This window comes from Mobula hypostoma, chromosome 19, assembly GCF_963921235.1.
Source record: "Mobula hypostoma chromosome 19, sMobHyp1.1, whole genome shotgun sequence".
In the NCBI taxonomy this organism is placed as follows: Eukaryota; Metazoa; Chordata; class Chondrichthyes; order Myliobatiformes; family Myliobatidae; genus Mobula; species Mobula hypostoma.
Genome location: NC_086115.1, coordinates 20,173,645 through 20,199,569, shown reverse-complemented (window position 1 = coordinate 20,199,569; position 25,925 = coordinate 20,173,645). Strand labels below are relative to the sequence as shown.

At 43.7% G+C, this 25,925-nt stretch overlaps 1 protein-coding gene across 1 annotated transcript in view; it reads left to right on the top strand.

The window, feature by feature from the left end:
• LOC134358887 (hexokinase HKDC1-like) overlaps positions 1 to 1,695 on the top strand; it is a 112,933-nt gene extending 111,238 nt beyond the window's left edge. Inside the window, exon 18 of the mRNA XM_063071496.1 lies at positions 1,566 to 1,695. Within this exon, the coding sequence (XP_062927566.1) occupies positions 1,566 to 1,695 (130 nt within the window). The remainder of the gene's footprint in view (positions 1 to 1,565) is intronic.
• The last annotated feature ends 24,230 nt before the right edge of the window (positions 1,696 to 25,925 follow it).

Below are 25,925 nucleotides of genomic sequence, written 5' to 3'. Positions count from 1 at the left end.
CCAGTTTATTGTCAATTCGTATCCCCAGGTATTTGTCATCCTCCACCACATCCACCCTGACCCCCTGGATGGAAACAGGGGTCACCGGTACCTTAGCTTGACAATTCTGTCAGCATTTGGAAAACACGCAAGAGCACTGAAGCACCTGAGTGTGGGGAGAGTGTGGGAAAGTACTGTAGAAGCCAGGATTACATCAGCCATATTTAATGGTGGATCATTAAGGGGCCAATTGGCCTGCACCTGCTCCTTTTTCTTCTTTTCTTAGAACAGCACTTTTTACTTTTAACACTTTTCTTACCTGTTAGTTTGTCATCTGAGAGAAGATGTTGAACACCTGTTATCGCAGTAATTCTCTCTGCAGGATTATGAACTGAGGAAGATAGCTGGGCTGCAGGGGGAGCAGAGCACAGCAGTAAATAGAAACAATGCTAGACTGATGCAGCAGGTCAGGCTGAAACTGAGGAGAAGGGAAAATTCTGCTCTTGTTACCGGTGGAAAACCTTGTACTGTATCAGAACTAGTTATCTGGAAAATGATGAGATCATTATAGATTCCCAAAGGAGATGAGGTGCAGTTTCTCAAGCTAACGTTGAGATCCTTTGGAACGGAGGGCCAAGGAAAGGGAGATCACAGTGGGAGTAGGGAAGAAGGATAAAGTGACAGGGAAGTGGAAAGCTGGGGGCTACCCTCATGAACTGAGACGAAGTGTTCTGGAAAACCACCACCTAATTTGATTTTTCTTTCTGCATGAAGAGTCGAAAACATCATGGGTACCAAGGAAATGCAGGTGAATTGCTGCTACTCCTGAAAGGTTTATTTAGATCCCTGGGTGGTGGGAAGGGAAGAGGTAAAAGGGCTTTTTTAGCAGCTTCTTTTCAACATCACTTTTCACTTTTAACACTTTTCTTACCTGTTAGTTTGTCATCTGAGAGAAATCTGTTCTAAAAGGTCGCTCCTCAACTTTGGGGCACAAAGAGCCATTTAGAGATGGATAGCCCCAGCAGAGGAAACATCCTCTCCACAACCATCTTATTTGACCCACAAATGCTGTCTGGTCTAACGAGTTTTTTCCAGCATTTTAAGTTTTTTTTTCTCCACATTTTTAGCCATTTACAGTTCTACTGATTTTCATTCAGTCTCAGTGGTCTTGAAGAACTCCTTAGAAGAGGGTGAATTTATCCATTAAAATATAATAGCCAATTTGATTGCAGCAAATATAATTATTGATTTATTATATTTATAAAGATGAAACATTGGTTTATATTAAACAGAGCTTTTTCTGCTGAGCGAATAAATTAGAGAAATGATTCACTGTTACCAGTCATTTATATTTGTTTTGTACAGCACAGAAAGATGCAGCTGTGGAAATCTGTTGTGTCATGTAAAGTATTTAAGATTGGTTACATAACCTCCATAGGTGTACGTTCTAGTTTTTGAAAGTTTTTAAACCTGATCACATTAAAAAAGCTCACACTAGAATTTCAATGCACTCCACCTTTTACCCTGTTGATACTTGTTTGTGAGGAAGTTTAAGTTTTACTCACAATTATTTACTTATCTTTCAGTTTTTCCACCATCATGCAGGAGACAGTAAAGGATCTGGCTCCCAACTGCGACGTGACTTTCATGCTTTCTGAAGATGGCAGTGGAAAAGGTGCAGCTCTCGTTACAGCAGCAGTGAAACGATCTAATTAACCGTGTCACCAACAAAACAGCAAACAGGGCTCATTACAAATGCCAGTGCAGCTGGTTGTGACATTATTATCGGTTACCGGTTTTCTCAATATAAATTCATTCCTCAAAATTGATCTTTAAGGTACAAAACTGTTTAAGTAATAATTTCAGAGATCACTTCAATGTCCTTGCTTACAAGGTGACCATTGTGGGGAAATTCCATTAAAGACGGCCCCTATGTTATGATAATCAATTTTAGTTTAAAATTTAGCTATCAGAAGTTCTGATTAATAAAAACTGCTTGTGCACAAAACTGAACAAACAAATATTTCTGTAGGTCTGCAATGACTCATTATTTCTAGTTGAAATAAGCCTCACCAGCTAAAGCAGAGTGGCTTTATGAGAAAACTAAAATGAGAATTGCTTTTCACATTCAGTGAAATGCTTCCATCAGACTCGCACTGGAGCAGGGTAAGGCTGTACATCCTGAGTGAAAAAGATTGAAGTTTCTCTGTGCGAGTGGTTATAGATTTGGGACTGGGCAAGTAACTATAGTGCATATTGTGGCTGGTATGCAGCTCTGCCACAACATGCCAAGTGTTTGCAATGGAGGTTGGGGAGCCAATCACGTGAATTATTTTGTCCTGGATGATATCAAGCCTAAATATTGTTTAAATAGCATTAACCAGGCAAGTGTCTGTCAGTACTTCCAAAGATCCTACCATTCAGTGGGTGGATATCAGACATATTAGATCGCCCAAAGTGCATCACTTCTCATTTTTTAGGATCAATTTCCATCTCATTTAACATTGCACAGCTTACCAACTCACCAATATCATTCTTTAGACAACACTGTTATTTTTTTTGTGTTGTCAGACAACTCAGCAACCTTATTCTTTTAACATTTACATCGGAGTCATTAACATGCAATACTTTGTCATGCTTTGGGACTTGTGTGCCTCAGTGACCCGGAGGGCTGGAATTAGGGCTTTATGCTTTGGCCCTTGGCAGGGTCACTCATGACAAATAGGTCAAAGGGTAGAGGCCAAATGGTCCTCCAGGTTCAGGGGTTCAGCTCAGGGCTAACAACCCTGACTGGTAAAACAAAACTGTTACAGAAGCAGCAATGAAGAATCCTTCTACATCTGAGTGTGACGGTATTCCTGAGTCTCCAGCCGGGATTTGCATGACTGATGGTAAACTGAGAGGAAACTACTGACATGATGAAGGAAGCTGTGAACGCTGCCAGAGATGAAGGACTTCATTGCTCCCCTAAACACCAGTGGCATAACGGGCAAAAGAAGAAGACTAATATACATAATAAACTATAGGGTCCCATCACTGAATGCTGTGGTACATCATCAGTCCTGGGCTTCCAATCACAAAACAGCCCTCCACCTCCTGTCACCAAGTCAGTTTCAGGTCTAATCTGCCAATTTGCCCCGTATCCCACGGATGATTGGGACCCACGAATCGGTCTCCCACTAAGGGTAATGTATTAATTTGAAGCCTTCAAATAGGAGTGTTGTGGAACAGAGGGATCTTGGAGTACTTGGGAAATAGTTCACTCAAAGTGATGTCACAGCACGTAGGAGTTAAAGCATCAGAATTGGAGCCAAAGTTGACTTGGCAATGGTGGGAGGCTCCTTTTGAGATTGGAGGCCTGTGACCAGTGGTTAATTACAGGGATTTGTACTGAGACCCTTGCTATTTGCCCTGTACATTAACAATTACAATATGAATGTAGGAGGTAGATGGGGCGCCACAGCAGCATAGCAGTTAGTGCGATGCTATTACAGCTTGCGGTGTCAGAGTTCAGAGTTCAACTCCAACGTCCTCTGTAAGAAAATCTATACAGTGGAGTATCAGTTCCCTCTTGGTGTCCAAAAACATACTCGTTAGTAGTGTAGCGGTTACTTGAAAACAAACCAAAGCTGCCAAAAGACTAAGTCAGGATAATCAACAATGTATGACACGCTCCCAAATGCAAATTTCCAAATTGAAAAAGGTGCAATTGATCTTTATTAGGAAACCAGCAATGACAAATGATTTTGTAGCGATAAAAAACTAACAAAACTTAAATGAATGATATAACAGTCTAACGTATGGTCTAATAGCAATATTAGCATTTGAATAGCTTCACTGTGTGTTTCGGATAGAGTTCCAATTAGCAATCTACTGCAGGTAGCGTTCCAATAGCGTCCCAATTAGTGATCAACAAAAAAATATCATTCCCTGTGGCTCAACCCCTCTTCACTAGACTAAACGACTAACTAACCAGCCACAAGTGTGAATCCATAACTATACTCATTTGCTTCTACCACGCCCCAATCCACGGGACAGATTACCATAATAAACGCACCACAAAATACAACACAGGCAGAAAATAGATACATGGCTTCAATGGTTAGAAAATAAGTATGTGGTGCCTACATCGCAGCCCCTTAATTATTACACTAAAATAGGAGACATGGAAGTTTCAAGGACAAACATCTTAACATTTATACAAAAGTTGTCTTCTTTCTTAGTCATGTAACAGTCATCTGGCCCAGAGGTTACCAGCACTTAGCCCAGTACAGAGTGGTCTTTACCACCACCCTCTGTCAAGTCAAAGTCATGAAGCTTCTAAAGCCATAGCTCCCCAGACCTCTGCCTCATATAGAAGACAGAACTTGGTTATAGGCCTGTCTACACAGCTGGTCTTGGTCTCGATGCACACCCACAGCACAAATCCCCTTCCGTCTGACGTTCCTGTAAATGTAAATACTCCTTGACCCACTGTTTCCACAACAAGTTTGACATGTATTGCCCATGCAGTGCATGCCACTACATCCAGCCAAGCCCTTTCTTACATAGATCTTGTAGGATTTTCTGAACAGATAGCACAAACGGGCTCAAGCTTCCTAAAGAACTAACTGTGGAGCGGATCCCCCTTCTGGGGAGTGGTCTGATTTGGATCGTGATCTTAAACTTGAAAGTATCCAGATTGAGTGCACCATTGCAGACCCAGTACTCTCTCCACTGGAAGTATATCTGGATCCAAATCCAAATCCTTCACCTTGTTCACTCTTTCACCACAGTTGAATTGGTGGTGAGAGAAGCAAATGCAATGACAGCATTTCAAGAGGTCTAGAATATAAGAGCAGGGGTGTGATGCTGAGGCTTTACAAGGCACTGGTGAGGCCTCACCTTGAGTATTGTGAATAGTTTTGGTTTCCTTATTTAAGAAAAGATGTGCTGGCATTGGAGAGGGTTCAGAGAAGGTTCACAAGAATGAAAGAGGAACATTTGATGGCTCTGGGCCAGTACTCACTGGAAATTAGAAGGATGAAGCGGAAACTCATTGAAATCATTCACACTGAGGCAATTCAATAAAGTCCATCTGTAAGTGTACAAAAGGTATCGAATGGCGGGACATGAGCCCCTGGTACTTGTACCAGTTTTCCCAGGACATGTCATACATTGTCTACAGATCTGTCCTGCAACTTGAGATACTCTAGAGACAGAAAAAGAGAAATTGCCTTTAAACTCACGAGAGAGCATAGACCATCAACTTTTTGCTGTTAATGTTTCTGTAGCAGGCAATTTCCTTTTTACGAGGTCAAGTTGCTAGCTCAACGCTCAACCCAGCATGGATGGAAAGCGTGCATGGGAGCCAGCTGGATTCGAACTCGGGACCTTCCGCCCCAAAGTCCAGCACTGATGCCACTACGCAACCAGTCAGCACTGTAGAGACATTCCAATTAATTAATCATTCCCCTCTTGCCTGCATGTGTGAACTTGTGAACACTTCGGGCAATCCACAGTACCAGTTTACCTGGGCCACAATGAGTCCATCGGGAAGCTATATCCCAGTGTGATACTTACAACCCTGCTGTTTCCACTTTGCCCTTTCTCCCAATGGACCAGTGGACTATCTGCTTGTACGTCCTCCAAAGTGGGAAGTGTCGACAGGGCAAATGCTGCACAGGCTGCACGTTTCTGGCACAACGATTGCTGCCTCTTTTGTAGTACAATCTGCCAATTTATTGCCCTCAGAGACCTCATCCATTCGTCCAGTATGTACTGTGCATTTAATAATCACAACCTTTTCAGGCTCTTGTAATGCTGCCAATAAGCTTTGAACGTGCACTGATTTTTTTAAATAGGGGAACCTCCAATGTAATTTCCAGATCTGTCCATAGTCATGTGCTACTTCAAAGGCGTAGTGTGAGTCAATATTAATATTGGCAGTCTGGCCTCTAGCAAGTATACCAGCCTTCCAGAGTGCAAAGAGTTCCACTGGAAGACAAAGTAGACACGGAAAGTGCTCTGCCTCCACAACATGGGTGAGAGAAACAGTTGCATATCCTGCGTATAGTTTTCCCATATCGTTACGTAAAGCCGAACCACCAACAAAGAAAAGTAAATTGGCATTAACAATAGGAGTATCAGTAAGGTCCTTATGGGGCTTTATTACTTCTTGTGTAACCGGTTCACAGCAACGTGCATCGCTGTCTTCCTCTGTGGGGAGAAGAGTGCCTGGATTAAGAGTGGCACAAGTAATTCTTCAGCCGGCCGGTGGTGTAGTGGCATCAGCACCAGACTTCAAGGCAAATGGCCCTGAGTTCGAACCTGGCCAGCTCCCTGCACGCTTTCCATCCGTTCTGGGTTGAGTGTCAAGCTAGCAACTCAGCCTCATAAAAAACAGACAAAATACTACAGAAACTGCAAAAAAGAAAAAGCCCCATGATGAGCCACAAGGCACAAAAAGGAACAATAACAAGTAATTCTAACATTTGGGTTTATTAATAACTGTTTCATACTTAGTTTTCCTGGTTGGGAGTGGGTAAGGTGTTACGTGGCACAGCGAGTCAGGAAACATTTCCACTGAAAGTGGGACATGGACATGAGTAAGGTGATTAAGAGTTAGGGACTCTTGTGCTGAACAGCAAGGCAAGAGACTGCCACAACTGGGAGACAACCTAGACCTCTGGCTACTGGGTCTAACTGAGCACTGAAATAAACAATCATCCTTTGTCTTTCCCTGTGGTCCTGACGTAAACAAAACCATTCTTATGGTGAACAAAAAGGTGAATCCCCTTACTATAGTCTGGGATCCCAAAGCTGGAGCAGATAACATTGCCTCTTTCATACGTTCAAATGTTTCCTCAGCTTCTGTGGTCCAGCACAACAGATCTGGTTGACTGGAAAGAGATATTTTCTGGGGGGGGGGGGGGAGCTAACGATAGCAGCATAATCTAAAATCGACTGTCTACAATACCCAGTCGTTCCTAAGAAATACTACATGTCCCTATGAGCCGCTGGCTGTGGGGTTTTGACTATTGCCACAATCTGAGTCTTATCCCAGGAAAGGGTATGCCACAGATTAAGTAACTTCTGGTTGTACAAACTGTAGTTTCTGCTTTGATACTTTATGACCTTCCTTAGCTAGTTTATGTAAAAGGTAGAGGGAGTCCGGCTCACAGGCTTCCTAGCTCAGGTAGGTCAACAGAGGTCATCCACATACTGTGTATTTGAGCATATATCCACATAACCCCCTCCCACTGGGCAAACTCCTTGCCTTCTTCTATTTGTCCAATTTATATAGAACCATAGAACATTACAGCACAGAAACAGGCCTTTTGGCCCTCCTTGGCTGTGCCAAACCAATTCTCTGCCTAGCCCCACTGACATGCACCGGGACCATATCCGTCCATACACCTCCCATCCATGTACCTGTCCAAGTTTTTCTTAAATGTTAAAAGTGAGCCTGCATTTACCACTTCAATCTGGCAGCTCATTCCACACTCCCACTACTCTCTGTGTATTTGCCCCGCCCCCCCCAATGTATCACTTCAGTCATTTAAAAGAAATTGGAGTCTGGGATAGCATGAAGTTAATGTGGAAAGCAGACTACATCTAAATAACCAATTAAAGATGAGAAAGCTTGGCAGTATTATCCGAAGTGCATTTCAAGTCCAAATCTGCACAAGTAGGAAGCAAAAAGATTGATCATCATCAATAAATCTCTACCTGACCCAACATGGTTGGGTAGTTTAAATTTATACTTTTGGTGTTTTAAGTAAGAAGGATTATTTACCTATTTCTTCCTGAATGTTGAAGTGAAGCAGTGACGACCTGATTTACTCACTGGCCAAACCAAGCAATTAAATTTTGAGATTCATAAGCAATAATTCTGACAATCAGTTACCAATGTGAATGTGGTACTTTACTCTCATCAACATTTATACCTAATGGTAGGAAATTCAGAAAACTACTGAATTACTTGCAATAAAAAATTCAAAAAAACTCATCAGGAGAGAAGGTAATACATAAAATTTCTTCAGTTGTAATCTGCTACTCTTAAATGTGGCTTGGAGATTTGAAAACAGAACAGTAAAATGAAATCCTGTAGACATATGGAGTTAGAATATCCAGCAATAGGTAAAAAAAATGGTTTTCAATCAATAAGACCTCTAAATTGAATATTCTGTAGAGTTAGACAACCAAAGAACCCCGGCTTCAGAAATACCTGGTCAAGAAATAAAGAACACAAAAGGATAGAGTAAAGTAAAAGGTAAAGTTCAAAGTAAACTTATTATCAATATACATTTATGTCACCAAATACAATCCTGAGATTCATTTTCTTGAGGCTGGGGAATTGGATTGAAGAGGGGGGGGAAAAGATCAGCCATGATTGAATGGCAGAGCAGACTTGATGGGCCAAATGGCCTAATTCTGCTCTTTTGTCTTATGGTCTAAGAACACAATAGTATCAATGGAAAACTGCACACAGATATGTGATACAACCAATATGCAAAAGACAACAAACTGTGCAAATACAAAAAAAAGAGACCAACCAAAGTAAGAATAATAAATAAATGATATTAAGAACATGAGTTGTAGGGTCTTTGAAAACAAGTTCAGAGGTTGTAGAACCAGTTCAGTGCTGGAATGGGATTGAGTTGTCTACTCTGGTTCAGAAACAAAAACACAAGAGATTCTGCAGATGCTGGAAATCCAGAAACACACATAAAATGCTGGAGAAACTCAGGTCAGTCAGTACCAATGGGGAGGATAAAAGTTGACGTTTCTGGCCGAGACCTTCAATCAGGACTGGAAAGAAAGGGGTTGGAGGAAGATACCAGAATAAGAAGGTGGGATGGCGGGGGAGGAAGGATTACAAGCTGGCAGGTGATAGATGAGGCCAGGTGACAGGGAAGGTAGGTAGGTGGAGGATTTAAGGGTGGCGTGAAGTGAGAGGCTGGGAGGTGATAGGTGAAAAAGATTAAGGGCAGAAGAAGGAATCTGATAGAGAGGAGTGGGTCATGGGGAAAAGGGAAGGGCACCAGAGGAAGGTGCTAGGCAGGTGAGAAGAGAAGGGGCAAGAGGTAAGCCAGAATGGGGAATAGAAAAAGAGAGAAGGAGGGGGGAGAAATTACTGGATGTTAGAGAAACTGAGGCTGTCTACAAGAAGGGGCAGAGCCGTCTCTATTTCCAAAGGAGACTGAGGTCCTTTAACATCTGCTGGACGATGCTGAGGATGTTCTACGAGTCTGTGGTGGCCAGTGCGATCATGTTTGCTGTTGTGTGCTGGGGCAGCAGGCTGAGGGTAGCAGACACCAACAGAATCAGCAAACTCATTCATAAGGCCAGTGATGTTGTGGGGATGGAACTGGACTCTCTGACGGTGGTGTCTGAAAAGAGGATGCTGTCTAAGTTGCATGGCATCTTGGTCAATGTCTCCCATCCACTATATAATGTACTGGGTGGGCACAGGAGTACATTCAGCCAGAGACTCATTCCACCGAGATGCAACACAGAGCGTCATAGGAAGTCATTCCTGCCTGTGGCCATCAAACTTTACAATCCTCCCTTGGAGGGTCAGACACCCTGAGCCAATAGGCTGGTCCTGGACTTATTTCCTGGCATAATTTACATATCACTATTTAATTATTTATGGTTTTATTACTATTTAATTTTTAATGGTGCAACTGTAACGAAAACCAATTTCCCCTGGAATCAATAAAATATGACTATGGCTATGATGAAACAAACATTTAAAAAGTTAATGCAGGAAACCCCACTGATTTTCTAGCCTTTCTGTGTCTGCACTGATGGCATGCTTTCAACTAATTGTGTGGGCAATAATTACAGCTTCAAAGTGCCTGACTTTGTTACCGGTATAACATCTGCTACTTCAGGTAATAACAACCTAATTCCTCAATATGGAAAGCAAAATGATCAATTATTGTTGAAATGGGATGCCGTGAAGATTTAAATAGAATTGCCTAAAAGGCCTAAGTGGTGGTTAAGTTGGCACTTTTTTCCAGTTTGCTGTGTGCCCTACCTTAAAAGAAGTGAGCTATGCCAATGCAAGTCAGTGGAATTGCCTGCTATACAGGAGAAGGTTCCTGAAATGACAACAGCTCATCACCAAACAGAGACAGAAAATATGCTTTAAACAAAGCATGATGATATTCTTAAGAGATTAATAGCAGTGCCCTCTCCAGCTTAAGGCTACTTCCCCAAATGGTGGAACTTGTTGGTGGAAAAGCATTGCCTACAGGAGTAAGGTGAGACAAGGATCGTAACGGTTAAGGAGAAGAAAACGGTAATGTGGGCATAGTGCTTCCTTGTGCAGGAGAGAACCGGATCAACTGGGTAAGATGGAATTTGCTCTGCAGGTGTGGCTGATACTGAAATCTTGACCTGCCACCAAAACCCGTTTCAATTTATATGGAGAATGAAAATGACAAAACACTGATTGCATCAAAACTATTTTCTGAGGAATTGATGTTGAAATTGAACCCGAATCCACCACTTCCACTGGCAGCTCGTTCCACAGTCTCACTACCCTCTGAGTGAAGAAGATCCCCCTCATGTTCCTCTTAAACAGCTCAGCTTTCACCCTTAACCTATGACCTCTAGTTCTAGTCTCACCCAAACTCAGTGGCAAAAAACTGCTTTCATTTACCCCATCTATAGCTCTCATAATTTTGTATGCCTCTATCAACTCTTCCCTCACTCATTTTAAAATTTCTGTTTATTTATTTATTTGAAGATCCAGCGCGGAATAGGAATTTCCGGCCCACCGAGCCACACCGCCTAGGAACCCACCGATTTAAACCTAGCCTAATCACAGGATAATTTACAATGACCAATTACAATAGACAATAGACAATAGACAATAGGTGCAGGAGTAGGCCATTCAGCCCTTCGAGCCAGCACCGCCATTCACTGTGATCATGGCTGATCATCCACAATCAGTATCCATTTCCTGCCTTATCCCCATAACCCTTGATTCTGCTATCTTTAAGAGCTCTATCCATCTCTTTCTTGAAAGCATCCAGAGACTTAGCCTCCACAGCCTTCTGGGGCAGAGCATTCCATATATCCACCACTCTCTGGGTGAAAAAATTTTTCCTCAACTTCATTCTAAATGGCCTACCCCTTATTCTTAAACTGTGACCTCTGGTTCTGGACTCACCCATCAGTGGGAACATGCTTCCTGCCTCCAGCGTGTCCAATCCCTTAATAATCTTATATGTTTCAATAAGATCCCCTCTCAGCCTTCTAAATTCCAGAGTATACAAGCCCAGTCACTCCAATCTTTCGACATATGACAGTCCCGCCATCCCGGGAATTAACCTTGTGAACCTACGCCGCACTCCCTCAATAGCAAGAATGTCCTTCCTCAAATCTGGAGACCAAAACTGCACACAGTACTCCAGGTGTGGTCTCACCAGGGCCCTGTACACTACTAGCCAGTACGTCCTTGGGACGTGGAAGGAAAACAGTGCACCCGGAGGAATCCCATGGGAAGGAACGTACGTACAAACTTGTTTACAGAGGATGCTGGAATTGAACTCTGAACTCTGAAGTGCCAAGCCCATGCTAATTCTCCTATGCGCTAGGGAATAAAATCCTAACCTATTCAACTTTTCCCTATAATTCAGGTCTTCAAGCCGCAGCAACATCCTTGTAAAGTTTCTCTGCACTATCTTATTGAAGGTCTTGATGAAGTTAGCAATGACTGTGATATATTCATTCTGATCTAAAGATGAATCCCTTAACATGGTCCAGTCCACTGATTTTAAGTAATCCTGTAAGTGCTCCTCCACCTCCCCTGACCATACCTTCATGATCCTCACTCACTGTTGCTGTGGTCCTCAGTCCCTGCCTGTATGCTAGGTGATCAGACTTGCCAAAAATGTGCTCTTGGGATGGCACGGTAAGCATTTTTAATAGTGTTGTAACAGTGATCCAGTATGTTGGCTCCTCTGGTTCAACACGGAGACATGAAGGTGGTAACTGGTCAGAGACTTTTTCAAGCTGGCCTGGTTGAAATCCCCCACAATGGTTGGGAAGGCATCAGGGAGTGCAGTTTCGTGACTGATGATCGTGGTGCTCCGCTCCTCCAGTGCCAGCTTGACGTTGGCCGGGGTGGAATGTGCACCGTTACTGGATGATGGCAGGAAACACCTTCGGCAGATAGAACAGGTGACACTTCGACCACCAGATGTTCCAGGACTGAGACAGAACAGGCCACATCTGTGCATCACAACGAGTTAATCATGAAGCAAACACTGCCTCCACCTGTGCCTGATACTGCGGCCTGGTCCGTGTGGTAGAAGGTGAAGCCCTGAGGTTGGAGTGCTGTGTCTAGAATACTGAGTGGTAGGGAGCCATGTCTTTGTGAACAGGGTACACAGCAGTCCCTGATGTCCCTCTGGTACTGCAGTCTTGCTGTGAGGTCTTTCACTTGATCTTCCAGAGGCAGTGCATTTGCTAGGAGGATGTTGCGCGTGTGTGTGGGGGTGGGGGTGTGAAAGAGGAGCTGAGGACCCTGTGTTGCAGTTTTACTGGAATCTCTCTGGCAGCCACATTTGGAGAACCGCTGAGCTTCCAGCCACTGACCTTGCTCCTTGGATAGTCTGCAATTCCGCATCTGCTGGGTTATAAAGATCACTAGTGCTTTTAAATGACTTGAAACGGTGTTACTTTAAGTAGTCTCTGTGGCTGCAGATTTCAGCTGTAATAGCTCCAAGCAAGAATATTTGGTGATTCCTTTGGGAGCTGCAGGAAAAATGTTGTTCTTTGGTACCATTTTACAGAGCGGAGGAGGCGGAGGCTGAAACTGACTGCTGTATAAATGTAGCCCCCCCCCGGCCACCCTCAGGGTCACTCGGCTCGCTGTCATCTAGGGAAACAGCCTCGGCCCCGGCAAACTGGTGAGGGTCAGAGGAAACTCGTCCCCATGACATTGATATGAAAAGCTGGAGTGCTTTGGTTTAAGGGGAACAGGCTTAAACAGAATCTCAGCAAGAATTTTTTCATTCAGAGATTGGATTCTGGAAAACACTGCCTAAATGGGGACTAAAGGCAGAAATCACACACTGAAGAAATATCCAGACAAGCACTTGAATTGCCGATCAGGGAAGTTTATGGACCTGGTGCTAGTAAATGAGATTAGTCTAGATGGGTACCTAATGATCTCCATGGACATGGTGAGGCAAAGGCACTGTATGACAATGTTGTCCTGGGTGCTAGATCCTGTTATTACTCTGCAACTGAAAGAGCTTTGAAAGAGGGGAAAACAGCCGAAAGCTGGAATTCTGTTGAGAAGTTGGTCATTTGTGGAACGCAGTCTGCCATCTTGCAGCCTGACTGAGAAGTTGGTCATTTGTGGAACGCAGTCTGCCATCTTGCAGCCTGACTGTTGGGAGGTACCCTGGGCTGATCTCAGAACCTGATGGTGGTTCTGTTTGAGCCAATTATCTCCAGGATTTCTCCTCCCAGCTGCAGGTGGTAAGATCCAAAGCACAACTGTGCTTCAGGTAAGGAGGTCCAAAAGTCAACTGGGCCTCAGTCAGTAAGGTCCAAAAGTCAACTGGGCCTCGGTCAGTAAGGTCCAAAAGTCAACTGGGCCTCAGTCAGTGAGGTCCAAGGGTCAACTGGGCCTCGATCAGTGAGGTCCAAAACACAACTGGGCCTCGGGTGGTGCCGATGCAAAGTTCTGTCCCTAACAGACTGGAGGTGGGGTTTTGCCTTCAGTCAAAGCGGTGAAGCAGTTTAATGGGTTTTAAATATCTCCAGTAGTCAGATCCCTCTAACAATATTAAAATTGATACAATTAATTAAAAAAGCACTAAATTGTTTAAGAAGATCAGAAAGTTAATTCAAAGCACAAAAATTGAACTCAACAGAGAGCAATTTAAGACTGAAATGGACCACTCAAATTGCAACCCAAGAATCTGCATTGAAATAAATGACATTTCCAAACCTAAAACAGATGGGATAGGATTAAAGGGGAAATTCTCCACTGGGGCATCCAAGATCGCTATAGGTCTTTTACATTGTTGTTGGGTAAATTGATTTATTGTTACCACGTAAGACCACAGACACAAGACACAGGAGCATAATTACACCATTTGGCCCATTGCCTCTTCTCCACCGTTCCATCATGGCTGATTTACTATTCCTCTCAACCCCATTCTCCTGCCATCTCCCTATAATCAAGAACCGATCGATCACCAATGACTTAGCCTCCACAGCCACTGGTGGAAATGAATTCCACAGATTAACCACCCTCTGACAAAAGAAATTCCTCCTCATCTCTGTTCAAAAGGGACATGCTTGTATTCTGGAGATGTGCTAGACTCCCCCTCTACAGGAAACATCATGTCCATGTCCACTCCATCTAGGCCTTTCAATATTTGATAAGTACCAATGAGATTCACTCTTCATTCTAAATTCCAGAGAGCACAGGCCTAGAGCCATCAAACACTCCTCATATGTTAACCCTTTCATTCCAGGGATCATTCTCATGAATCTTCTCTGGCCCCTCTCCAATGCCAGCACATCTTTCCATAGATAAGGGGCCCAAAACTGCTCACAATACTCGGTGCAGTCTGACCAATCCCTTCTAAAGCCTCAACATTACATCCTTACAACCGACTCACCTGCAAGTTAACCTTTAAGGAATCCTGCATGGGGACTTTCAAGACCCTTTGCATCTCTGACTTCTGAATTTGCTCCCTGTTTAGAAAATAGCCCACGCCTGTAATTCTTCTACCAAAGTGCACGACCACACTATATTCCATCTACCACTTCTTTGCCCATTCTCCTAATTTATCTAAGTCCTTCTGCAGACTTCCTGCTTCCTCAACACTACCTACCCCTCTACCTATCTGCAAACTTGGCCACAAAGCCATTGGTTCAGTCATCCAAATCAATGACATACTGTAAAAAGTATAAAGAAGCTGTCCCAACCAGTCACTGATATCCAACCTTTACTCCCACTCTGCCTACTGCCAGTTAGCCAATCTTCTCTCCTTGCTAATACTTTTCCTGTAATACCATGAGGCCTTATAGGAAAAATACGAGCATGTATAGAAGAGGTACCTTGTAGGTATTCTATGAATTTCTTCTCCAACCTGAAAATCAGCACCAATCTGATTTTCCCAATCTACCTGCATATTGAAATGTTCCATGACTATTATAACTGTAGTGACCTATGTTCCCTCTAAGCTGTGCGCATGCACACACATTTTTCAACCAGTACACAAAGGAAATTAATGTGCGCACAAAAGGTTAGTTACCTAAAATAATGTAGTAATTAATAATTATACTTGTTGAAAATAATCTTTTAGCTAAATGTTTCTGTTAACTAGTTAGTCAGTTTTTCAAATACCACAATGCACGTCACTAGTTTACGTCACCTCGCCTTTCTTGGGATCTGGGAGACAATGTTTTGTGGAGTGACAAAGTTAAAGTTTTGCTAAGCCAACAACATGAAGAAAACGTCACAGTAGTACAAATTTGCTGCTGACTTTTATAAATAGTCTTTGTATTCATTTAGAAGAAAGGTTTAAAGAAGATGAGGTACAAGAATGGTCAGCTTTAGATTTCTCCGCAACTGCAGATTGTGACGTCACAAATGGGGGTGAAAAAGTTAATGCCTTATGTCTAAAATATCATGATTTTCTAGCTGAAAATACTTTAATAGTTAGTTTAATGATTTCAAATTTTCTGTGCAAGAAAAAATTAAATCCAAACTGATTTCAAACTTTGCTCAAATGGTGGCATTTGTACTTCAAAATGAACAATTTTGCGACCTTGCACAGTTGATGGACATTAGGGGAACCTTTCTTGCGTCTAGTGCGGACTGTGAGTGAGGTTTTAGCCTAATGAATCAACTCAAAAACAAGCTGAGAAACCGTATAGGTGAATGTCATTTGGATATGTTAATGAGAATCAAAAGCTATCAATTGGATGGAAGTTCTATTAGTCTAGATAGAGTTTACAAAGAATGGGTAAATGCCAAAGACAGGAGAGAGAAAAGATAACTGAGTGACTTAAATATGTATGTTATTTTGTTGTTATTCTGTGCAGTTTTATGTCAAATATTTTGTAATCCTACATAAACTGTGCCATGTGTGTATTCAGTGCGCACATACTTCTGTCACAGGAAAAAAATTTGCACAACATAAGATTTTTGCGCACACTGACTACTAAAAATTAGAGGGAACATTGGTTGTGACCAAGTCACTGGAGAAGCTGTCGATATGAAAGTTTTTTTTCATCACAACAAACAGACACTCTCTTGGAGTCGCTCTTGGTAGAGTCCCACAAACTCAAAAGTTCATCACATTTTTATATCCTTAAGATTAAAGACAACAATAGGTTATTCAATGCAATTTCTATAGCTACAGTGACATTGTTTATGTCAATACTTGTGTATTGAAAATGGCTTCTTTGAATGTTCAAATACATTTGCTGGAACAAACTAATTGACACAGCTCTTCTAAGTCTTCTGAGGTCAGAGAGCCAGATGTCTAAGGTTAATGTTGTGAGTACCGATTCTCTGAGTACACAAATCTCCCAGCTATTGATAGACCAGCTATTTAATATGCAAAATGATAGTATCAATCTGGTCTGCACACTTCCTTGAATTTGTTTACAATGATGCAAATTATTTAAACCTATAGTTGCCTGGATTGATGCAGGCTAATTAACATAACCCCATTGTTTTAGTGTTTGATGCATATGTGAACATTTCAGGGTTACCATTTAGCAGACCGTATCTCCTTGTCGGCCAGCATGTGCTCCACAGACAGTACTGTTATTTGCAAATTGTGCCTTTAACTTCAATTTGCTGCTAACAATTTAGAATTTCCATAAAGAACTGAAGATTGGCTCTTGCTTGAATTAGTATCGGAAAATTTCACATAATTCTATAACTCCTCAACAATCCCTATCATATCGTATTCTTGGCCCCTCAGCAGGAATCTGTGCCGGGAAGAACAAACTTTAAGGAGCATACATGAAAACAGCCTTCACTCAGGATCCCCTCCCCAGTTACTCACCTATGTGCTCCTACATCTACACTGTATCCCTGACGGGCTGTCTGCAAGGTGCAAGACTCCAGCAGAGATGACAATTAAATGGTACAGGCATTCAGCCACATTCTCTTCTTGGGGGCATTTTTCTTCTCAAAGCAATCAACTGGTCTTTCAAATGCAGCTTTGTCGTTCATGTTGTTTTGCTTGTGCCTCCTTCCCTGCTGGGTCACTGCATTAGGCACGGCATCCTTTGCTGATTTGGTCTCTGTATAACTTCATGACTATTAGACTCAACAGTCAGTAGTTAGTAGTGAGGAATGGGCACCGGCTGGGTCACTTCCTTGATCTCAGTTCACATTATCTGCCATTTCAGAGATCATCCAGCTCAGAATAATCACGAATTTGATCAACGTAGAGGAGAGTTTAGGGCTGAGGGACCTGACCCCAATAACAACCTCTCCTGACATGTTGTTGCACTAGCTAGCCCTACCACGGAAAAGGCCCAGCTCAGGTGCTCTACTCTCCCATCCGGGTGTCTGCAATTTCTTCTCTTTCTTGGGCTGCGAGTTGTGGAACTTGATGTCTCTACCATAACTCGGATCCCTTCCCGTCTGCGTACCAAATATCTTTCTATTCTGGTCTTGCTTTTCAGAATCAGCCTTCATTACAAAGTACCGCTACTGTTATGTCTTAACAAATTGTTAAAACATTCTTGCTAAGAAAAGCAATGTTTCAGTACACTCCCCAAGTGTTCAGTCTCCCTCCTAAAATATAAATTTCAAATTCCCAATTTGCAAAGAAGTAAATAGAGTCAAATGTAAAACACAGATTAGGGAAAACAAAAATCCATGCTTGCACTTTTCTTCCTTCTGAAGCTTTACATATAAACTAAAAAAAATTGGAACAAACACTTTGTACACAATAAACACATATTACAAAGAACAAAGGAAAAGAAAAGACTCTCTCCCCCTTCCTCCCCTTCCCTTCCCCTCCCCTTCTTTCCCCCCTTCCCATCTCTCTCTCCCCCCTCCAACTCTCTTCCCTCCTCTCCCCCTGCCCCCTCCCCCTCCTTCTCTCTTCTCCCCCTCTCTCCCCTCTCCCCCTCTCTTTCTCTCCCCGTCCCTCCACTCTCTCTCCTGCCTTGCCCTCCTCTCTCACTCCCCTCTCTCACCCTCTTCCCCTCCCCCATCGGGTCTATTCTGACTGATTCACAATCTTGTTTGTGTTCAGCCCATACCCTGGGTTCCCTTCACATAATCCATATGCAGCACCCTGGCTCCACTCCCCGTTGATCAGGGCTGCTGTGCCCATGTTGTCAGTTCTGTGAATCTTAGATGTTTGTTGCCTCTGACTTGTCCACATGATCTGTCCCATCCCTGAATCCATGGCAGCGCCTCACTAAGTGCATCTACCCCCAGGACATGGATATGTCCGGGCACATCCTTAAATCACTCCCATCTCAAAAACTTGAGGTTCACCTCTCTCTGCGCTCATTGTTCCTCCCCCCACCCCCACGGGGTTGTGGGCAAAGATAGGTCGGTTGTGGAGACTGACCCCCCCCATCCCCCACTGTAGAGTCATGGGCAAGGATAGGTCAGTTATGGAATCTGAAGCTCCTGTGTCCATTAAGATATCACGTTGCTGGTCCCCAGTTAAAGCTCTCGTGTACATCTGTCGGTGAGCAGTTCTAACAATGAGGGCTGCCAATTACCGTTTGACTTGGATGCTGTCTTCACTCGTTCTATAATCCGGTCAGTGGTCTCCGTGGGTAGAGAAGATTCTACTGTGCTTCCTGCCTGTCTTGCTGGGTGACTGTCACACTTTTCCTTCTTGTGACATTGTCTTTGACCATGGCCTGAGAGACCACGGCTGAATAAACCATCATTCTTACCTTTTTACGTCTGTCCTGGCGGGCCTTTGCTGGCACACAAAGCAGGTCCTCTGTGTCCTTGCAGTAGTTATATCCACTACAGACACGTTAAGTTCAAGTTTATTGACATCTGACTGTACATATATACAACAAAATGAAACAACGTCCCTTCGGACCACGGTCACTCACAATACATGTATCACACACAGCACACAACACAAAATATTACCACAAATAAGCTACTAAAATGCATGTGAAGCGCGCAGCACAGGTAAACTGTAAAGGGTAAACATCTCGCTGATGTGGTTACGAGACCTTGGGGGTGGCAGGGTGGTCATTTGTCTCACAGCCGGGGGGGGGGGGTGGGGGGGGTGTGAAGCTGTAACCCAGTCTGGCAGTCCTAGACCTGATGCTACTGTTCCTCCTTCCTGATGGTAGTGGGTCAAAGCGATTGTGGGATGGGTGGCAGGAATCCTCAACAACACTTGGGGCCTTTTGTATACAATGCTCCTGGTAAATGTCACAAAGAGGGGTGAGGGAGAGCCCGGTGATCCTCTCAGCAGTTTTTGCTGTCCTCTGTAGGGTCTTGTGGTCCGATGCCTTGTAGCTTCTGTAGCACACGATGATGCAGCCAGACAGGGCATTCTTGACAGTGTTCCTGTAGAAAGTGGTTGGGGTAGGGCACTCCTCACTCTCCTCAGAAAGTGCAGATGCTGCTGTGCCTTCTTGATTAATGAGGAGGTGTTGTGGGTCCAGCTTAGATCACATCTCTTACCAAGGAACTTTGTGATCTTCACTCTCTCCACAGCAGAGCCATTGGTGTGCAAAGGAGAATGGTTGACCTGCCCCTTCCTGAAGTCTACAGTCATCTCTCTTGTCCTGTCCACGTTGAGACTCGGGTTGTTGTTCCCACACTATTTGACAAGCCTCTTTACCTCCTCTCTGTATGCAGACTCATCGTTGTTCCCAACGAGGCCAACCACTGTCGTATCATCAGTGGTTTGTGCAGGATCTGGCAGTGCAGTCGTGCATCAGCGGCATGAACAGCTGACTGGACTGAGCACACTACCCCAGGGGACACCAGTGCTCGGTGCGTTGGAGCTTGAGATGTTGCTGCCCACTCAGACTGTCAGAGGTCTTTCCGTCAAGAAGTCCACGATCCAGCTACGGGGAGGGGCACTGAGTCCCAACATGGAAAGCTTGCCCACCAGCCTCTGAGGGATTATGTTAAATGCTGAGCTGAAGTCGATGAGTAACATCCTAGCGTTCGAGACATCGTTTTCTAGTTGGAACAGGACGGGGTGGAGGACCGAGACTGTGGCATCATTTGTGGACTGCTTTGAGCAGTGGGTGAACTGGAGAGGGTCCAGTGTAGCGGGAAGGTGTGATTTTATGCGATCCATTACCAGCTCAAAGACGTCATATTTGTTAAGGTCAGTGCCACTGGGCAGTAATTGTTTAGGCCAGTTACCGTCACTCCGTTGCACACCAGAATGATGGCAGCTGCCTTGAAGCTGGCAGGGACAGTGGATTGTTTCAAAGAGATATTGAAGATGTCTGTAAAGGTCTCTGTTAGCTGGGCCACACATTCCCTCAGCACCTGACCAGGTACGTTGGCCGGCCATGCAGTTTTGCGTGTGTTTGCTCTGGGTAGCATCCTCCTCATCTCAGCTGTAGCCAGACAGGGTGCCTGTTCCTCAGGGAGACGGAGCTTTCCTCAATGTCACTTCATTCATTGCACTAAATCTTATCTAGCAGTCATTCAGCCGAGCAGGAAGGGAGGCGTTACTGTCATTGACGTGCAGGATGGACTTGTAATCGGATATGGTTTGTATACCTTGTCACCTGCACTGGCTTCATGTCTGACGCACTTTCATGAAGTTCGGTTCTGAATGTTATTTACTTACTTTTATTATTTCTGTTCATTGGGCTTTTCCTAAAAATGGATTCTATTGGGTTTCTTTGTTTGTGGCTGCCTGTAAGGAAATGAATCTCAGGGTTCTATATGGTATATATTCTTTGATAATAGATGTACTTTGAAGTTTGAATACCCAAAGTGTTACTCATAAGTCCAGTATTTTGCTCTGCATAGTCCCTGGCAGGTTCGTTGGCCTCCTGAACAACTGACATTATCATTCCCCAGTTGCTCTCTCCTCCTCCCAGACCCTGCCTCACTTCCCCGAGGTCATACTGCCCCATGTGTTTCTTGGGCGTTTAGCTAAAGCCAATATGTTTGTGTCTTTGGGGTGCTTCCGGTGGATTTCAATGATTTCTCCTAACTTATGCCAAAACTCTGCCTTTGCACAAGTGAGGGCAATTCAGATAGAATGCTCTGCTTTTCTCCTGGTGTGCAGGGCTTGTGGATGGGGGTTGATGAGTGTGAGGGACTGTAGCACTCCTGAAAAAAAGGATTCGACAAATGAAACATAGACAGGATAAGTTCATGCATCAGTCACTTTACGGAACGACTACTGCGTGTACAGCCCCTCCCCAGGCATTCTGGCAGGCATGAGCAATCAATTGCGTGCTGAAGATTGAATGCAAGCCCTTATAAGTCGATGGCAGATTCAGTGCTCAATACTATAAAAGAATACCTTGCATACAGATTCTTAGAATTTTCAACTAAACATAGAAAAAGAAACATAGAAAACCTACAGCACAATACAGGCCCTTTGGCCCACAAAGTTGTGCCGAACATGTCCTTACTTTAGAAATTACCTAGGGTTACCCATAGCCCTCTATTTTTCTGAGCTCCATATACCTATCCAGGAGTCTCTTAAAAGACCCTATCGTATCTGCCTCCACCACCGTCGCCGGCAGCCCATTCCATGCACTCACCACTCTCTGTGTAAAAAAACTTCCCCTGACATCTCCTCTGTACCTACTTTCAAGCACCTTAAAACTGTGCCCTCTTGTATTAGCCATTTCAGCCCTGGGAAAAAGCCTCTGACTATCCACACGATCAATACCTCTCATCATCTTGTACACCTCTGTCAGGTCACCGCTCATCCTCTGTCGCTCCAAGGAGAAAAGGCTGAGTTCACTCAACCCTCAACATATTTGCATGTTTTTCAAATAATACCCCTTCTCTTTTCTCAACATGAAATAAATTATTTTACTCTTTAAAAATTATTTGATCAATTATTTATAACTAAATTGAACAGATTTCAATCTTGTCACAAGTGGCTGGCTGGAAATAACAGGGTTCTGAACATGTCATTGCCTGGTCCCTGTAGATGCCATTCTGACAGGGTATATTGGGTATAGCCTCTCCTGATTGTGGGCACTTTCCCACTTGTCAATATCCTGTTGTAATACTTCCCAGTTTACCTCATCCCTTTCATAGGTGCCACGTGGCAAGCACCCTCCTGCTGGGCCTTATCCCATTTACCTCTCAGTCTGTCCAGATCCATAACTAATTCACTCTTTTATTGCTCTAATTGTTTTACCTGTTTTTTAATCTCTTATCTCTTATCACTTATCTCTGTAAATGTTCTAACTGTTCCTTCAATCTGTCCAGCTCTGGTTATGCACTGTCTCAGTGTTCTCTGTGTTCACCCCTCTCCTTCTGTTGCCCTGATATTTGTACACTATGTGAGTCCTGACACTTTGTTCCCTTTTTCAAATATTCATGGCTCAGAATGACTGCTGATTTATCTCCCTCCCTCTTTGATTGGCTTTCCCACCATTGCCAGTGTTCCTCCGGGCTCCAGGTCTTAACCCACCCAGCTCTGTCCGTTCACTGTTCAACCTTCTCAAGTTTATGGAGTTCATGGAGTTCTCCTCTCATCACAATCAAACCCTTGGTGTCATTGTATCCCCATTAGGTAGAAAATATTCCTGCACGATCATCCCTCCTGTGCCTTGATTGAAAGTATTTTCCTCACAAATCAGATACACACTTACAAACAATGCACTGCCATATAGTTCCCAGATTGAGTACCATAGAACCATAGAAACTACAGCACAGAAACAGGCCTTTTGGCCCTTCTTGGCTGTGCCAAACCATTTTCTGCCTAGTCCCACTGACCTGCACACGGACCATATCCCTCCATACACTTCCCATCCATGTACCTGTCCAATTTATTCTTAAATGTTAAAAAGGAACCCACATTTACCACCTCGTCTGGCAGCTCATTCCATACTCCCACCACTCTCTGTGTGAAGAAGCCCCCCCTAATGTTCCCTTCAAACCTTTCCCCCTTCACCCTTAACCCATGTCCTCTGGTTTTTTGCTCCCCTTGCCTAAGTGGAAAAAGCCTGCTTGCATTCACTCTATCTATACCCATCATAATTTTATATACCTCTATCAAAGCTCCCCTCATTCTTCTATGCTCCAGGGAATAAAGTCCTAACCTATTCAACCTTTCTCTGTAACTGAGTTTCTCAAGTCCTGGCAACATCTTTGTAAACCTTCTCTGCACTCTTTCAACCTTATTTATACAAACACTTTCTGGTATCTTCCAGATTCTATCTATCTATCTATCTATCTATCTATTTATTTATTTAGCAATGCCACCCCAGCAATCCCCAACAAACCTAATTACCCCTAACCTAATCATGGTAAATTACAATGACCAATTACCCTACCTGGTACATCTTTAGATTCGTGTCAAAATGGTTGCAGTGACATGTCTAGTGTGGTAGTGCTTGTCACTCTCACTTTCAGCTTCCACCACTGGCTAACAGTCGTGCGAAAAGGCGAGCTGAATGTGTAAGTCTCTCCCCACCAGTACACACCCTCTCCAACATCAAGCCCCATGTAGAGCCTCCTCACTGGTGACACACAAAACTGAACTCCTTGCACCCTCAGGCTGAACCTCAGAGCACGGGGAGGAGGTCTGGCCCCTGCACACGTAGCACGCAGGCCCACTGGCATGTGGACACACCCTGGTGCTTGTCCACCAGATCCCCAGCTATGAGTAAATAGCCCCACTGCCTTGTGGGCAGCCTCCGGAGAGACAAAGGCTGCAGGAGTAAACCCAGACAGCAGATCCAGAGTGGAGCCCCTAAGGCAGCTGAACGTCACAGAACATCCTTCTGGCGGTTCCTGCAGCCGAGATAGTGCCAAACGTGTTGCTTCATAAGCTTTCCTTTGATGACTGGGCATCTCAGGATCTCCATACATTCTGCCCAGGCTTGTGACGATGATCGTCATCACCCATTGTCCTTCGAGACAGACGGATGCCAACCAACCACATCTTTGGATTGTGGGAGGAAACTGGAGAAAACTCATTCGTTCTATGGGGAGGACATATGGAGAATCATATAGAACAGTACCAGAACCAAACTCTAAACCTCAGAACACCCTGATCTGTAATAGCGTCGTGCTAACCAATATGCTATCGTGTGGTGCCCTACCTTATTCAAGTGCTCCCAGTAGCCATGTTACACTTACGCAGTTGCCCACTGATTGAGTATACATGCACCCCTCTCATGTCCTGAACCGTCAGTAACCACCTTTCACAAATTGTCACCCCGCCTATCCAGCACTATCTGCTGGCTGGTCCCTTACAAAAACACACAAGCATGCACAGACACGCAACTACACCTGCACATCTACCTCCTCAGCTCGCCGCCATGTTCTTTGAAATTTCGATCATTGACCCAAAGAGATCTAAGCATGGAGTGTCATGATCAGAAATACTCAACCTCCCCCTTAGATTACTGAGGTTGCTGGCCATGTAATTGGGTCAAGACTATATCCTGGATAAACCCAAATGTTGGAACTGTGACTGTGTCACTGGAGAAGCTGTGGAAATGAAAGTCTTCATTCATCATGACAAACAGATACTCTCTTAGAGATGCTCTTGGTACAGTCCCACAAGCACAAAAGTTCATCATGTTTTTTATACCCTTAAGATCAAAGGTAACAGTAAAGTGATTCAATAGTTACAATGATATTGTTTACTTCAATATTTTTGGGTTGACAATATTTCCTTTGAATTACATGTCTACAGCAGCAGACACCTCTGCATGTTCAAATACCTTTGCTGGGACAAACTAATTGACACAGATATTCTAAAAACTTCTGAGTACAGAGAGCTAGGCACCCAAAATTAATGTTGTGAGAACTGACTGTCTGGGTGAACAGAGCTCCTAACTATTGATAGATCAGCTATTTGATGTGCCAAGTGATAGTATCAGTTTGGTCTCAAAGCTTCCTAGAACTGGTTTACAATAGCATAAATCACTTAAGTCCATAGTTGCCCGAATTGATGCAGGCCAATTAACACACCCCATTGTCTTAACTTTTGGCTGATGCACATGTGAATGTCTCATGGTCACCATTTTGCAGACCATATCTCTTACCTTGTGGGCCAGCCTGTGCTCCACAGACAGTATTGTTTATTTGCAAAGTTGTGTTATAACATCAATTTACTGCTTGTAATTTACAATTTACTTTAAACACTGTAGATTGCTGCTTGCTTGAATTAATATCTGATATATTCACATAGTTCTGTAGCTCCTCAGTAATCACCAACAGTAACCTTATCCTTTTTACATGCCTCTTCTGTCTCTCATTGTAATTTGTATCCCAGCTCCTGGCTAATGTTCAGAGGGCTGTATATAACTCCCATCATGGCCTTTATTCCCTTTCAGTTTCTTAACTCCACCCACAAGGATTCTACATCTTACGATCCCATTTCACTTCCTTCTAATGATTTGATTTCATTTTTTACCAACAGAGCCACTCCACATCCTCTGCTTCCCTGTCTGTCCTTGGATATTAACCTCTCAACTGTGACCTTCTTTCAGCCATGATGCCCATAACCAGGGAACTGTGATACTTGTCACCACTGTAAATTGTCCCATGGTTAGGTTAGGGTTAATCGGGTTTGTCAGGGGTTGCTGGGCAGCACAGTTTGAAGGGCCAAAAGGGCCCACTTTGCGATGTGTTGCTAAATAAATAACCTCTGTTTTGCATGCCATCTTTACAGAGCAATTTAATACCACAATACCTCGAGTAGTACAAGGGAAATAATAACAGAATACAGAAAAAGTACAAGAGATTATGCAGACACCAGAAATCTTGAGTAGAAAAAACATAA